The sequence below is a fragment of the Dendropsophus ebraccatus genome, chromosome 4, assembly GCF_027789765.1.
Source record: "Dendropsophus ebraccatus isolate aDenEbr1 chromosome 4, aDenEbr1.pat, whole genome shotgun sequence".
Taxonomy (NCBI): domain Eukaryota; kingdom Metazoa; phylum Chordata; class Amphibia; order Anura; family Hylidae; genus Dendropsophus; species Dendropsophus ebraccatus.
In genome coordinates, this window is record NC_091457.1 from 140,127,313 (window position 1) to 140,144,614 (window position 17,302).

General features: G+C 42.2%; 1 protein-coding gene across 1 annotated transcript in view; it reads left to right on the forward strand.

The window, feature by feature from the left end:
* Positions 1 to 17,302, forward strand: part of CACNA1I (calcium voltage-gated channel subunit alpha1 I) — a 495,446-nt gene that overhangs the window by 364,596 nt on the left and 113,548 nt on the right. The window contains exons 11-13 of the mRNA XM_069968882.1: positions 8,781 to 8,932; positions 11,038 to 11,223; positions 12,291 to 12,408. Coding sequence (XP_069824983.1) covers positions 8,781 to 8,932; positions 11,038 to 11,223; positions 12,291 to 12,408 — 456 coding nt within the window. The remainder of the gene's footprint in view (positions 1 to 8,780; positions 8,933 to 11,037; positions 11,224 to 12,290; positions 12,409 to 17,302) is intronic.

Consider the following 17,302-nt stretch of genomic DNA (forward strand, 5'->3'; position numbering starts at 1 on the left):
TAGTCAATAAAAGGAATCAAAAAATGACCTATTGTTTAAAGGGGAACTCCAGGTAGAGGTAAAAAAAAATAGCTGCAGAAGCATATGACATTGCTTACCTGTCTTACCCACTTTGAAACTACCAAAAATCCATTTGTTTTGGGGGTCTTTGTTTTGTATTGTGTGGCTGTACTTCCTGGTTGAGCAGTTGTACACAGTTCTACAGGTTCCAGAATGCAATGCTTTCCCTCAGCTGTTCATCACAGTCCCCCACCCTGTCCATTCCCCGCCCAATGCTGTTGCAGAACATCTAGGCTGTGTTCACACATTGCAATCTCATTGTGTCACTGACTTAATTGCAGGACTTTATCATTTCATTGTGTTCCCACCCCCACAGCACACAGTTACTATTTGCAACACCACACAGCACACTGTATTCTCTACCTGTAACACCACACAGCACGCTGTATTCTCTACCTGTAACACCACACAGCACGCTGTATTCTCTACCTGTAACACCAAACAGCACGCTGTATTCTCTACCTGTAACACCAAACAGCACGCTGTATTCTCTACCTGTAACACCACACAGCACGCTGTATTCTCTACCTGTAACACCACACAACACGCTGTATTCTCTACCTGTAACACCACACAACACGCTGTATTCTCTACCTGTATCACCACACAGAACGCTGTATTCTCTACCTGTAACACCACACAGCACACTGTATTCTCTATCTGTAACACCACACAGCACTGTATTCTCTACCTGTACTACCACACAGCACGCTGTATTCTCTACCTGTAACACCACACAGCACGCTGTATTCTCTACCTGTATCACCACACAGCACGCTGTATTCTCTACCTGTAGCACCACACAGCACGCTGTATTCTCTACCTGTAACACCACACAACGCACTGTATTCTCTACCTGTAACACCACACAGCATGCTGTATTCTCTACCAGTAACATCACAGAGCACCCTGTATTCTCTACCTGTAACACCACACAGCACACTGTATTCTCTACCTGTAACACCACACAGCACACTGTATTCTCTACCTGTATCACCACATAGCACGCTGTATTCTCTACCTGTAGCACCACACAGCACACTGTATTCTCTACCTGTAACACCACACAACGCACTGTATTCTCTACCTGTAACACCACACAGCATGCTGTACTCTTTACCTGTAACACCACAAAGCACACTGTATTCTCTACCTGTAACACCACACAGCACACTGTACTCTCTACCTGTAACACCACACAGCACGCTGTATTCTCTACCTGTAACACCACACAGCACGCTGTATTCTCTACCTGTAACACCACACAGCATGCTGTATTCTCTACCTGTAACACCACACAGCACACTGTATTCTCTACCTGTAACACCACACAGCACGCTGTATTCTCTACCTGTAACACCACACAGCACGCTGTATTCTGTACCTGTAACACCACACAGCACGCTGTATTCTCTACCTGTAACACCACACAACGCACTGTTACTACCTGTAATGCTAATATTGGAATAAAGTAAAAAAACTTTTTGAATTATTATTTTTTTCTTTTCATTTTCACCCACATATTATGATCAAGCATCTTTTATCATTGAAGTTGAGCCCCACAAAAAGGATTTTATCCGATTATCTTACATGGGATATACTGTTTATGCCTTGTTGTTTGTCCAGGTGGGATTGGCAGTGCTGGTGTAGCAGGCCAGATTACCCCCGTCCAGATTATACCCGGGTATACTCTGGCCTAGGCCATTTTATACCCCGGGGTATAAAATGGCCTAGGCCAGAGTGTACCCGGGGTACAAAATAGCCTAGGCCAGAGTATACTCAGCTGTATAAAATAGCCTAGGCCAGAGTATAAAATAGCCTAGTCCAAACTATACTCCGGAATGTAAAATAGTGTAGGCCAAACTATACCCCGCTGTATAAATTAGCCTAGGCCAAACTATACCCCGCTGTATAAATTAGCCTAGGCCAGAGTATACCCCGCTGTACAAAATAGCCTAGGCCAGAGTATACCCCGGGGGGTGTAAAATAGCTTAAAATAGACTATATCTCTCCAGGTCACAATGTTATCACTTCACTGGTTTTCTCACACTGTCTCTACTTTGTTAAAAAGTGTGCTGTCTCCTATCTCTGCAGGGCTTCCAGGTCACATCATGTGCTGATCCATGTATTACACGTCATGTGCTGATCGGTGTAGGACACGTCATGTGCTGATCCGTGTATTACACGTCATGTGCTGATCCGTGTATTACACGTCATGTGTTGATCCGTGTATTACACATCATGTGCTGATCCGTGTATTACTTGTCATGTGCTGATCCGTGTATTACACGTCATGTGCTGATCGGTGTATTACACCTCATGTGCTGATCAGTGTAGGACACGTCATGTGCTGATCCGTGTATTACACGTCATGTGCTGATCCGTGTATTACACGTCATGTGCTGATCTGTGTATTACACGTCATGTGTTGATCCGTGTATTACACATCATGTGCTGATCCGTGTATTACTTGTCATGTGCTGATCCGTGTATTACACGTCATGTGCTGATCGGTGTATTACACCTCATGTGCTGATCGGTGTAGGACACGTCATGTGCTGATCCGTGTATTACACGTCATGTGCTGATCCGTGTATTACACGTCATGTGCTGATCGGTGTATTACACGTCATGTGCTGATCCGTGTATTACACCTCATGTGCTGATCCGTGTATTACACCTCATGTGCTGACTGGTGTAGGACACGTCATGTGCTGATCCGTGTATTATACGTCATGTGCTGATCGGTGTATTACACCTCATGTGCTGATCGGTGTATTACACATCATGTGCTGATCCATGTATTACACGTCATGTGCTGATCTGTGTATTACACATCATGTGCTGATCCGTGTATGACGTCATGTGCTGATCGGTGTAGTACACGTCATGTGCTTATCGGTTTAGGACAAGTCACATGCTGATCCGTGTATTACTTGTCATGTGCTCATCCATGTAGGACACATCATGTGCTGATCGGTGTATTAATTGTCATGTGCTGATCGGTGTATTAATTGTCATGTGCTGATCGGTGTATTAATTGTCATGTGCTGATTGGTGTAGGACACGTCATGTGCTGATTGGTGTAGGACACGTCATGTGCTGATCCGTGTATTACTTGTCATGTGCTGATCGGTGTATTAATTGTCATGTGCTGATCGGTGTATTAATTGTCATGTGCTGATCGGTGTATTAATTGTCATGTGCTGATTGGTGTAGGACACGTCATGTGCTGATCCGTGTATTACTTGTCATGTGCTCATCCATGTAGGACACGTCATGTGCTGATCGCTGTATTACACATCATGTGCTGATCAGGTGACTGATTCATATTCACCCGATAATTGGCCAATATAAAGTTAAAGTTTCAGGATGTTTTTGAGCAGGCGGTGCTTTGTATGGGCTTTTACGGTTGTTGCGCAAAAATCATTATTAGACGCAAGTGCCTTGATACATCTTTCCTGTCTGAGGCTGGATTCACACAGCATTTTTTGCTGTCCGTTTATCTTCATCCGTTTTTGTAAAAAAAAAAACAGATTTAAAACAAATCAAAACGTATCTTTTTTTAGTGTACATAAAAAAGTGGTGGACCTAATTTTGTGTACAACTAAAAAAACTGATGCATTTTGATCCCTTTTTTTTATTATGGAAGTCAATAGAAAAAACGGATCAAAATGGAGGCACACAAATGCATCCGTATTCTTCATCCATTTTTCATCTGTTTTTTGCAAAAAGTGGATGGAAAAAAATAGAATGCAAAAATGCAGTGTGAACCCGGCCTAACACAGCTTTGCTAAAAAGCTACGCTAGGGGAGGATTTTGCGCAAAAACTGAAAATTTGCACATGATTAAAGGGGTTGTCCGGCGATAAAAAATTATTCACAGAATAACACACATTACAAAGTTATACAACTTTGTAATGTATGTTATGTCTGTGAATGGCCCCCTTCCCAGTGTCCCACCACCCCCACCCGTGTACCTGGAAGTGTGGTGCGCTATACATTACCTGTCACGTCCCGACCACGGTCTCCGATCCTCAGCAGTGACGTCTTCTTCGGGAGGCCGGCGGATCTTCCCGAGTGCCAGCCGCCCTCTGCAGCGTCATCCGAAGCTCAGCCGCGATTGGCTGAGCATAACTGTGCTCAGCCAATCGCGGCTGAGCGGCTGATGATGCGGCCACGTCATCAGCTGCTCAGCCGCGATTGGCTGAGCACAGTTATGCTCAGCCAATCGCGGCTGAGCTTCGGATGACGCTGCAGAGGGTGGCCGGCACTCGGGAAGATCCGCCGGCCTCCCGAAGAAGACGTCACTGCTGAGGATCGGAGACCGTGGACGACGCGAGATGCGGTGAGTATAATGCACCACACTTCCGGGTCTAGCGTGGGTGGGGGGAAACACGGGGAAGGGGGCCATTCACAGACATAACATACATTACAAAGTTGTATAACTTTATAATGTGTGTTATTCTGTGAATAATTTTTTATTGCCGGACAACCCCTTTAATCTAATGATAAAAGTAGTTACTAGAAAACCCCGCCCCCTCCCAGTGCAAACATTGAGAAAAGGTGCAGGTGGCGGAAACTGATGGAAAATAGCGCAAACCCCTTAAAAAATCTTGCACAAATTTTGCACAAATCTCATTAGCAAAAACTAAAAATAAAACAATAGTGCAAACACAATAATAAATCTGCCCCAATGTATTTAGACTTTTAAGATTTCCATCAGCAGCTTCTCACTTATCTCAGCAGACAAAGCCGAATCCCCAATAAAATGGTGAAAAAGTACAGTAAGTAATTCTTGTGTCTATCACTCAGTGCTGCTGATTTCATGGGGGTATAAAATGGCCTGGGGAGGGGTATGAATTGGCCTAGGCCAAAATATACCCCAGGGTATAAAATAGCCTAGGCCAAAATATACCCGGGGTATAATCTAGCCTAGGCCATTTTAACCCCGGGTATAGTCTGGGCTGGGGGTATACTCTGGCCTGTTACATCGGCTCTGATACTCTGTGACGTTTAGCATCATTTATTGTGTTACTGCATCATTTATGTGAAGACACTGCAGTACTGCAATTAAACTCCAATATGTGTGAACACAGCCCTAATTTCACTGCAGAGTTTTGCACAATTAGTGAAGTTGCTGCACCTGCTTCTGGCTGGTCAGAGATGGTGAATCACTCAGGGGATTGGGGGATCCAGCTAAGCCTTCTGTGACATCATGCCCTGCCCCCCTGTCTGCATCATCAGCCTGTGCTCAGCAAACACACACAATGTGAGACAGAGGCATGGGATATTTGTCTCCTAAAGTGGGAGAGCAGTCAGTGGGAGACAATGTGGATTGGCACAGAGGCCATTTTCCTTCACTTCCTGGATTTTAATCAGCTACCAGTGTGGCAGAACCGTACAGATATGGTAATACATTGTATAGACGCGTCTATATAACTTTTAATGTACTTTTTCCCCTAGATGGAGTTCCCCTTTAAAGGGGTACTTTGGCAAAAAAAAAAAAAATAAATAAAATTAACTGGTGTAAGAAAGTTATATAGATTTGTAATTATCTTCCATTTAAAAATCTTAAATCTTTCAGTCCATATCAGCTGCTGAATGTCCAGCAGTAATCCTTCCAGTCTGACACAATACTCTCTGCTGCCAGTTGTTTGTATGTACGGGGGGCTGAGGGGGGAGTTGGGTGCTTGTTTTGGGGGGAGGGGTTAGGCAGTCGGTGGTGGATGTCATCTGCGTGGTGGGAGGCTGTAGGATTTAGTCTATGTCACTATTAGGGGTGTAAGCAGAGGCGAGGGGGGGGACTGAAAGAACGTTTTGCACATGTGGCGGTTTCCTTTAAGGCCAGTACTGTGTAAGTCACACCCCTTTGTCACATTTACAGAGAAAAGTACCTACAACACACAATAAAATGAGATGAGCCAAATTTCATTTCACATGACCTTGGCGCAAACACATTATTGTTTTTAAAGGCGAACACAGCGCCTCACCTAGGCAGACACTGAGAGGTACAGGTGTGTAATATAGGCAGTTAGTCACCCCGTATGTCATCATACATAACACAAACACAGATGCAGACTTTAATACATTCATTCCTCTCCAGACTTGATGTCAATGAATCATTCGCTATAGATTACAATGTCATTGAGTTATTTAAGTGACTTGCAGCTCCATTATTTTTATTGTATGTGAATAGTCGCTGTGTTGTGCAGCTATTATTCAAAGTCCCGGCAGTGATCAGCGCTGCTCATCCCTTTTATTACAATCATTAGATTTTATAATACCTCTCAGGAATACTACATGAGGGTGTGTGATCGGCTTCACGTTGAATCATCTAGCAGTATTTTTACATTTAGAGTAAATTCGCACCGCACAGATTTCAGGTGGATTTCACCTGTGGGTTTGTACTGGTAAATTCTGCAGTAGATTACAGTGCATGTGAATTTTTTGGATTTGGGTTTTATATTGCTTTACTCCCTCTTCTATATTGTTTGCATGTTCTATAGTTACCCATTCATTTCATGCATATTCAGTTAGTCACTACACTCAGGTAATTTACGTAGCATATACAAGTTTTGACTCGGACTAAGAAGCATGGATGGCAGAACTTCTCAATTCATGACAAACCAGAGGGCTTACCTGGGCAAGTGCCGGGGCCCACAGCACCTCAAGGAGCCCAGAAAGTTAAAAGGGCCCGGAGTTTTAATGTTCAGCGTGCTCACTATAGTGCAGAGTGAATGTTGAACATCAGGAGGCGGAGGAGGACACAGAAAGAGGGGTGTGTGTGTAAAGGACCTGATCACATGACACGCAGGTCCTCAACATCACAGTGTGGAGAGCAGCTCAACAGAAAGGAAGAGGGAGAAAACTGAGCTGTAAGTGCTGTGTGGTCAGTGTCGGAGTGTGTCTGTCAGTCGGTCAGTTTCAGTTAGTCAGTGTGGGTCAGTCTGTGTCAGTCGGTCAGTCAGTAAATCAGTCAGTGTCTGTGTCAGTAATGTGTGTTTGTATATGTTAGAGGTGTCTCAAGGGATTGTGCATAATGGATGGATGAGGGGACCTGGAGCCAGCCCAGTGACTATGAACCGGCTATTGAAATTAATGGGCTCTGTGACTGTCTGAGCAGGGATGCATTGGCATGTCATTTTGACAGTTTCCTGATGTATGTGTGTCTTGGAGGCCCTTCGCAAGAACACCAATGTCATATTACTTTAAGTGTATTGATGTGATGTCAGTTTTTGATTGACCTTTGACCTAATGCTGTGTTATCTTCTCATCAGTAAAATGCAATGACAGATAGCGCTACTAAGAGAGCACCATGCTAGTTTGTATTCTATTGGCTCAGCTAGGCTTTTTCCAGAGGCTACATACTGTAATATTCCTCTTCATATAATGGTCTGACTTTTAAAGGGAACCTGTCATCACTTTCATCCAAGTCATCAGTCATTGGGGGTTGTTCCTGGCAGCTTCTCTGCATCCCATTAGTCTGTATAGATAATAGATCTCTCCTTGTTTGGGTATAGGAACAGATCTACTAATCAAGACAGGTGGGGTGGGAAGAAGCCACTAGAGACTGTCCTGATCACCCATGGTTCAGGCAGCATGAAAGTAATGATAAGTTCCCTTTGAAAAAGAAGTCTGGTGAAAATTATTAATGAAAGTACTGTATTGCCCCCCAAGAGTTATACAAATCCCCAATATACATTTATTACGGGAAATGCTTATAAAGTGCTTTTTTCCTGCACTTACTACTGCTTCACTTCCTGGACAACATGGTGATGTCACTTCCTGGATAACATGGTGATGTCACTTCCTGGATAACATGGGGATGTCACTTCCTGGATAACATGGTGATGTCACTTCCTGGATAAAATGGTGATGTCACGACCCGACTCCCAGAGCTGTGCGGGCTGTGGCTGCTGGAGAGGATGATGGCAGAGGGATGCTCAGTGTCCCTCCAGTGCCCTGTGTCCCTCAGTGTCCCCCTGCCATCATCCTCTCCAGCAGCCACAGTCCGCACAGCTCTGGGAGTTGGGTCGTGACATCACCATTTTATCCAGGAAGTGACATCACCATGTTATCCAGGAAGTGACATCACCATGTTATCCAGGAAGTGACATCACCATATTATACAGGAAGTGAAGCCTTGATGCAGTAGTAAGTGCAGGGAAAAAAACACTTTATAAGCACTTCCCGTAATAAGTGTATTTTGGGGATTTGTATAACTTTTGGGAGGCAATACAATACTTTTTCCTTTAAGGATTTCTCCTTTAAGGTCACTGGGAACAGCCATGTTGAACTTATACAATTGGATTATTGCCTTTTCAGTGCTGCTGCTACTTTGGGGGTTCACCTCAAATAGACAGCCACGATTCATATACTAACAGTATGCCAGCCCCATTAATAAAGCTCAAATGTGGCATATAGTCATAGTGATCCAAAGTGTTTAATACAAGTAAGAAATCAATGCTCTGTGCAGGTACAACCAACATTTCTTAAACAAATCTAATGGTATATGGGCCACAACGTTGCCTTTTGCTTTATCAGTTTAATGTATTCATTGATATTTTGGTGGTAAAATTACATAATACTGTTCCTTTGGATCATGCAACATTCTATATACAATAAATAATCTATACTATACTCAATATATTAGTATAGTCATGACAAAGAGTACTATAATATTACTAATAGATCTGCTATATGTGTTTCTTCCCACAGCCGGAGGAGCTCACCAACATCCTGGAGATCAGTAACATTGTCTTCACCAGTATGTTTGCTCTGGAAATGATGCTGAAACTTTCTGCCTTTGGTCTTTTTGACTATCTGCGAAACCCATATAACATCTTTGATGGCATCATAGTTATTATCAGGTATTGCATCGCTTATTTCACACTTGTTTCCCACTTTCAGGAACAGTTTCCCTAATGTGTTGGCAGGCAGAAGCTGACTAAGGATGTAGAGTATTAATGTAATCAGTGAAGGTGATACCTGCTGCTTACATCAGCCGCCGTTCCTCCATGCTGTTCATCTCTACTTTATTGATTTAGCTTCCATGATTACTGGCCTTTATGTAATGTAATGTTACATAATGAGAAATTATGTTTTTATGTAGGGCTTCCAACATATACCTCCAATGGAAGGGTGCAACAATCCCACTGTAAATTCATACAGTGGGATGAGTTATCTGATAAGATGCAGAGCCCTGGGGAGACTCCAGTGATGTAACTGGATTGTTACCATATATGGGCAGTTACATCATCAGAGCAGCTCCCCCCCAGTCCGTCTTCTTTCCTTCTGAGCTCCCTGCAGAGTGGTGGTATAGTTGACAGCCACCTGATGCTGTCAAGATTATGAAGGAGCTCAGAAGGAGAAGAGAAAACAGATCCAGCTCCTTGAAAACCTTAAAGGGGTTATCCAGTGCTACAAAAACATGGCCACTTTTCCCCCACTCTTGTCTCCAGATTGGATGGGGCTTATTTGCAAACAACACCTGAACGAACTGGAGACAAGAGAGGGGGGAAAGTGGCCATGCTTTTGTAGCGCTGGATAACCCCTTTAAACAGAGAAGTCCGGGAGGGGGTAAAAAAATCCTTTCCGTGTAGGAATGGGGGAACATAATAAAGAAGGTATATCTACCTGTCCTGGTGCCCACACAGCACGGCAACCAAATTCAGGACCTTGTTGACAGTCTGAAGATTCCCCCTGACTGACCTGGCTGACAGATGCCCCACTTAGCAAATCAGTGACTGGGGCGGGACACAGCTGCAGTCACTGATTCCACCCTTCCGGCGGGGTACAGGAGCCCGGTAAAAAGGCACAGCGAGGGCACGAGGTCTGGTAAGTATACTTTCTTTATTCCCCCCCCCCCCCCCCCGCCTAATATAAGTTTGAACCCCACCAACACCCCTTCCCCCACCAGACTTCTTCTTTAAAGCTTACTTGTCATTAGAAAAAAAAAAACTTTTTAATGTCACAAAGACTTGTCAAAGGTTTTGATCATTTGGGGGCTAAATGTTCAGGTCATGACTGATCAGGAGAACCAGCAGTGGTACAACTGCACTGCCATGCATTGCTCTCCCAACTCTGTGTCCGTACAACCTGGTTGGTCCCATATATTTAGATTTAAAGTCCTTCCAGGTCACACAACACAGAGGTGGGAAAGAACGTGCTTCTCGTGGACTTCTCCCAGCTCTTTCACCTGATCAGTTGTGTCTGGACAATCAGACTCCGATTGGTCAAAACTTTTGACATATGCCTGTAAAATTAAGGCCTACCATTGTGTCAGATCCTGGACCCACCAGATGATCCTTTGGTACTCTAGGGGACCAGTCTAATCCTTTCTTCTCTTTTACCATCTGCTTTCACATATAATTGATAAAATAACCCCCTCCCCTCCCCAAGCTCCATTGTGTGTTCTTTTCTATAAGAAATTCTTTGTACCATGGCGATCATATCTCCCGTTTTCATTTGCTCCTATAGACTTATCTATTTCCCTGACTCCTTGTCTAGCCTCACCATGTTTAGCTTCACATATTCCGTTATCTTCCTTGTTGCAATCATTTGCTATCATCACCTTCCTCCTTCCCCTTCTCCCCCTTCCCTGTAATTAGATGTTTTCACACTTAGAACGAGACCCTTCAATCCTAGAAGGAGCCATGTTGAAGAGCGGAATCCTTAGTTATGAAATATAGATAACCAGGAATCATTAAGTCTTTTTCCCCCTCTATAATAATCATTTCCAATTCATATTCCCAACCATTATTAATATCTACAGCATGTTTAATCGGCCATCGCTAAAATAACTTTCTTCTTTTGCCCACTGGTTCGGAAATCACTGTAATTACACTGTTACTATGTCATCCAAGCAGAATTCAAAAGAGAGACTTAGAAGTTGAGGATTGTATATCGATTTCTTTTCTCGTCTTATCATATTTTCTGCTAATTGCTCCTAATAACCGCCGGTATCTTTCCCCAGTGTCTGGGAGATTATAGGGCAGAATGATGGTGGGCTGTCGGTATTGAGAACTTTTCGCCTCCTGCGGGTGCTAAAACTTGTGCGGTTTATGCCGGCGCTGAGGAGGCAGCTGGTGGTCCTAATGAAGACAATGGACAACGTGGCAACGTTCTGCATGCTGCTAATGCTTTTCATCTTCATTTTCAGGTGAGAAATCAAAAGTTTTACGTAGAATTTTTGCCAGATGGCTTGTCCGATACATTTAGGAATCTTGTCATTTAGGGTAGAGTAGAACCATTAATCTCAATAGTCGGCATTGTAAAGATGTAGGAAATTGCAGAAATAGTAACTACCTGGTATAATCTTATTATTGTTATTATTACAATTAGAGATGAGCGAATTGCTGGTCTAAATGAAACAAAGTGCTTCATTGGGTCAGCCTTTCAAGACTGTTCCTCTCCTTGCGGCTCCCCTCTGGTTGTCGGGAAAGGTTGGATCCAGTCCTGGAAAATTGGAGAAGTTATCTAGGACTGGATACAGTTTTTCCTGGAGCAGCATGGAAAAATATTGAGATATAATAGGCCATGTTTTAGCATTGGGACGACCATACGTGAAGTGCAATATGTGTAATAATGGTGCAATATGAAGTCTTCAAGGTGCAATAAATACGGTGCAGTACTGCAGAACTAATTACCTACGGTATATCCTTGTGGTGTAATGGTGATGGCTGTGAAGAGTAAATAAACTGTAAATCTACCGTGGTTTTCTTCTTATTTTATTTTTTAACTAAAAATCAAATAAAGGTTAGTGTTTTAAATAAATTTCATAACAATCAGTGAATATCTACTGTATATATATAAATAGTTTTTTATTTTTATTTTTTTTATTGTATATGAAAAGTACAACTTATCCTGCAAAAAACAATCCCTTGTCCCACTATATGTGGTGTATTTATTGTTAGACACACCCTAAAAGTTAAGTTGTGTTCACATGTGCATTAGATGTTATCATGTTTGAGAATATCACAGCATGCAACACTTTACTGTATGCCCCATCAAAATGATGGCCACCACAATGGAACCCATTATATATCAAGGTCGTCCATCAACCTTTGATGCCGGCCATCATGATGTCCACTTTTACATAATTGGCAATTTGAAATAAAGGCACGTGTGAACAGAGCTGTACATCCAGAACATGTAAAACACCAAGTAAAAACACCACGCAATGCTTAGTAGAATGTAATAAAAGTTTCTCTATTTTTGTCCATGCAGTATCCTTGGGATGCATATTTTTGGATGTAAATTTAGTCTTAGAACAGACTCCGGAGATACTGTACCTGACCGGAAAAACTTTGACTCTTTGCTTTGGGCCATTGTTACCGTCTTCCAGGTTAGTACTTTTAATTCTTTATGAATCTTTGCTTTCTATTGTAAATGTAGTCTAAGGTGTCTAAACCTCAAATAGGTTGCTGAGGTTAACTAATGTGCACCACCCAAGGCCCAAAAAGTAGTCAAATAACTTAGTCCTCAAAGTATTCCTATACTGTTAATATATTTAATAAAAATCATTTTTTATATATATATATATATATATATATATATATATATATATATATATATATTCAGTGCATATAAACCGAAGGGCCCAAATCAAAAAACAATACACAATAGTCAACTCAATATAATGCATAAATAGATAAAATAAGTGTATTAATCCTATTGCAATAGCACTCCTCCGCACCCTTCCTCTCTGCCCCTGAGGGGCCTGAGGGGCTCAGAGGTAGCGAATGGAGGTGCTTGCAAATTGGTTGACCACCTCAACCACATCCCACATCTTTTTATGAGTTAGTTCTTTTTGTACAAAGATGGTGAGTGCTGCACTTCATTTATTCTCATTGTGTGAATTAACAGTATAGGAATGCTTTGAGGACTGAGTATCTAAATCTTTTTGCCTACTTTCTATTGTGTTTTTGCCACTGATAAATTCTACATATACATCATGAATCCAGGTTATACACATTCAGGTATAGTAGAAAATAGAGTAAGGATCCTATTATACAAGGTATTTACTGGTCAAACAGGCCAATATTGCCCTATGTAATAGGTCTAGTGGTCAGCCAAAGAACGAGCAATCATCCATCGGCTTATTGGGTATTTCTGACCAGCTAAAATTTTATTGGCTGTTCCTATATAATAGGTGGTGTGAGTCCTGTGTGAACATACCCTAATACTGGAGTATAAAAGGGGAATTGCTTGTCTTGACTAACACACAGCTGCTTTTCGCATCTAATGGATAGACACTTATTTAGATAGCTGTTAAAGGGGTTATCCATGATGAGTAGATCATAGCTACCTCCAGAAGACTGTCAATCAAGCAGCAACAGGGACCTTCTTAGAGGATTCCTTTTACGTGGTACATTCTCTATTCTACTTCTGCTTAATACAGGTTGGGGCGATGTGCAATGGAGTCCCCTCAAAAGATGCTGCTTCTACAATATCTCTTCCCTTTAAGATCCGCTGCAAATTAGACAAGCGGTGATGCAGCATTCGGTCTGGGTTACAGATTACCATATGTATAGTATCTCAGTAAAATATTTGCATTCATACCTGAATCCTTGTGTGGGCTGAGATCCCAGAAGAGAGTTTGCGAAAACCCCGGAGATTTCTTATTTGACTTTCTTTCTTAATGCATATTGCTGAATAATGAAAAGTATCACACGCTAAGCAAACGACATTCCTGTGAAATGAAATGCAAAGTAATAGGAACGTTGTTTTCAATTCACAAACCCAGCTGTTTTATCTGATGTGTAGTTCTAGTGATTACTGCAAAATGTCTTGTGAAGATGTCGATGTGCCTCTGCATACACTCATCCCGCTCTACCGTCATGCGCTATCTGTTATTGCACTGTGACTTTTTTATTTCACATTGTTAGCAGATGTTGCGCAGCTTCTAGAGTCAGAAAAGTGAGGGAGGCTCGGCCAATATAGCAGATAGCATCAACCCTATTTTTTTTAAAGGAGAAGTCTAGAGATTTTTTTTATTTATCCGGCAGGGGCACGGGGCTAAATGACAGGGAACAGCTACTTACCTCTCCCTGTACCCGCAAATAAACGTGCCAGAAGGTCCGGGACCCCCACCGGAAGCCATTTTCCCCCACTAATTGTGATGATGTCATGACTCGGGGGAAACTGGGCGACCCGGCTGATGGACAGCCTGCTCAGCCAATCAGTGACAGGAGAGGCATCCCACCCAAGTCCCTGACTGGCTGAGTAGGCTCTCAATCAGGTGAGTTGTGACGTCGGCAGCAGAGGAGATGCCAGAGGCGGTCGGCGTTAGTGCTGTTTGTTGCTTTCCCCTCATGCCCTGCCATTTCAACAAACCCCCTGAGGCTGGACTTCTTTTTTAATTATTTTACATTAGAAAGCTCCTCCTTTACACTATTTTTATGGTGTTTTGTAATATGCACAGAAACTCATTTCTAGTGACACGTCAGAGGTTCGTATTGGTCAGGGTACGGGTGTTGGACCCTCACCAATTGCTAAAATGAAGGGGTAGAAGCGCGTGGCTGCACACTCTTCTACACACTGTGTACAGTTATAATGGGAGACTATGGTACTTTTAAGTAATTGCTAGAAGTTCCATAGACTCCCAGTATAACTTTGTATACCACCCATTATGGGTGTTTAGAGTAGAGATGTGCATGCGCTTTTGCCCCTTCATTCTAGCGATTGATGTCGATCTCAGTGCCCAGACCTCCAGCAATACAAAATTACAAAGCTACAAAAATGTCACTTGGTTCAAGGGATAGGTTCTCTGTAAACAACTATTCACTAAATCAGATGAGGATTTTCTTGAGCATACCCAAACAGTGGATGTTCTAAAATAAAAAATAAAAAGCGGTATACTCATCTATACACTTTTATCAGAGCTGTAAGCTTTTTAGTCAACGTTTTTGGCCTCCGTCGGGCCTTCTTCACAATGTTTGATCCATGGTTGTATGGTGGGAGGGGGTTGCCATACCTAAAGATTTACAAATAGAAAGAAATCTTCCCCCCTCCTCTAGATTGTAAGTTCTAAGGGGCAGGGTCCTCCCTCACTCTGTACCGATCTGTCATCTACTTATATTTATTATACTGGCCAATGGCATATGTTATGTATTTGATCCCCTACTGTACAGTCCTCTACCGTACCCAGGAAATAATGGCTCACCAAAATAAGTTCTGCATACAAATAAATATTATTAGCATCTAATATTAAAGGACAAGTCCAGTGCAAATTTTTATTAAGTATTGTATTGTATTGTATTTTAATAAGGTATTGTATTGTCCCACAAAAGTTATACAAATTACCAATATACACTTATTACAGGAAATGCCTATGAAGTGCTTTCTTCCCTGCACTTTCTACTGCATCAAGGCTTTACTTCCTGAATAAAATGGTGATGTCACGACCCGACTCCCAGAGCTGTGCGGGCTGTGGCTGCTGAAGAGGATGATGGCAGGGGGATGCTCAGTGTCCCTCCAGTGCCCTGTGCCCTCAGTGTCCCCTGCCATCATCCTCTGCAGCAGTCACAGGAGTCGGATCGTGACATCACCATTTTATCCAGGAAGTGACATCACCATGTTATCCAGGAAGTGACATCACCATGTTATCCAGGAAGTGAAGCCTTGATGCAGTAGTAAGTGCAGGGAAAAAAGCTCTTTATGAGCATTTCCCATAATAAGTGTATATTGTTGATTTGTATAACTTTTGGGGGGCAATACAATACTTTAATAAAAAATTTCACCAGTCTTCTCCTTTAATAATAATCTACTGCTGTCTTTTGTTATATGTTTTAAGGACAACAAGGTGCATGGTACTACTGCAGACTTACAATGACATGCCATATATTGGCAGCAAAAAAAAAAAAAAAAGAGATGAAGTGGTGCTCAGCTTCATTTCTGGTTCCTTCACGACTGAACAACTGTACAAGAATAGAAGAAAGAAAAGCAACACTTCCCATAAATAAAAGCTCCAACACTTTTTCATGTTCCTTTAAAATTGACGGGTGGCCTGCTGATCCCCTTCATCTTTTCCTTGGGGCAATTTTAATGGAACATGAATAAGTGTTGGAGTTTTTATTTCGTTTTTTTCCCCTTCTATTCTTGTACAGGTTTAAAGGACAGCAATAGCATTGCAATGGTTTGGTCCAACAGCCTGAAGACACTTAAGAAGAAGGGGTCCCTCACTAATAATGTTGTAGAGGAAAGAGGATATTTACTGTGTCATTCCCAAGTGTACACAACTACAAGTCGAATATAGTCTTTGGTCAGTGAAAAACAAGAGTTCTGAGCTTTGTGTTAAACAACATAGGTTAGTAATGGATAGACTGAATGAATTCTTGGCCTTTTTGGTCACTGTTATGCTGTTATGTCATGCGGACTTGGAATGTACACATTCGCATCCCTTTTGTAAAATATTTTTGTAAATTTTTTTATAAAATTGTAAAAATAAAGATTTGAATTAAAAACAAAAAAACAACAACATCGGTTTTCCCACTAAAGTAAGTGATGGCATATGCTGGCCTAGAGCAGTTGGCATACTACCTCTCTTGGTTTTTTAAAGGGGTCCTAAACAAATCGTTACCAACTATCCACTGAACGAGCGAACATCCCGATGATCGGTTCGGATCCTGGACATAAATATAAAAAAAAAAAGTTTTGGTTCATATTCGCAAACATTCATGAACAAATAACGAACGTACAGTAGAAGCGTACGTTTCGGTGCATACAGATTATCAGGTGCAAAGGATGAAATACGTTATAGCGGAGCAATTACGAGGTGCGTAGCATTGTCCCAGCAAGCCTCCCTTTTGGCCTCAGAAAACTTAAATACATTGTGAAGATAATGAACAGAATGGACTATGATGGACGCCTGGTGACTACAGGGTTGAGAAATTAATCCAGCTAAAAACGCTGGATTCTGTCACCCTCCCTACATTGACAATTTCACAATGTTCTAAGCCCTACTTGGTCAGCTCTCCCTCCCTACACTGACTAACTACCACTAAATTCAGATGCTGTCCCTGCTCCTTTCACTCTCCCTACTGAACGGCACAAGAATCAAGGAAGACTGTGAGAAAATTCCCCTCAGCAAATATACAAACATGTTCGCTCATCACTAGTTGGGAATTGTAGTTTTGCAACAGCAGGAAGGCCAAAGGTTCCTCATCTCTGATCTATTCAGACAGGAACAGTGGTCTGGGTTTAGTTCAGGGCTCATTGTTCCTCTACAGTTATTAAAG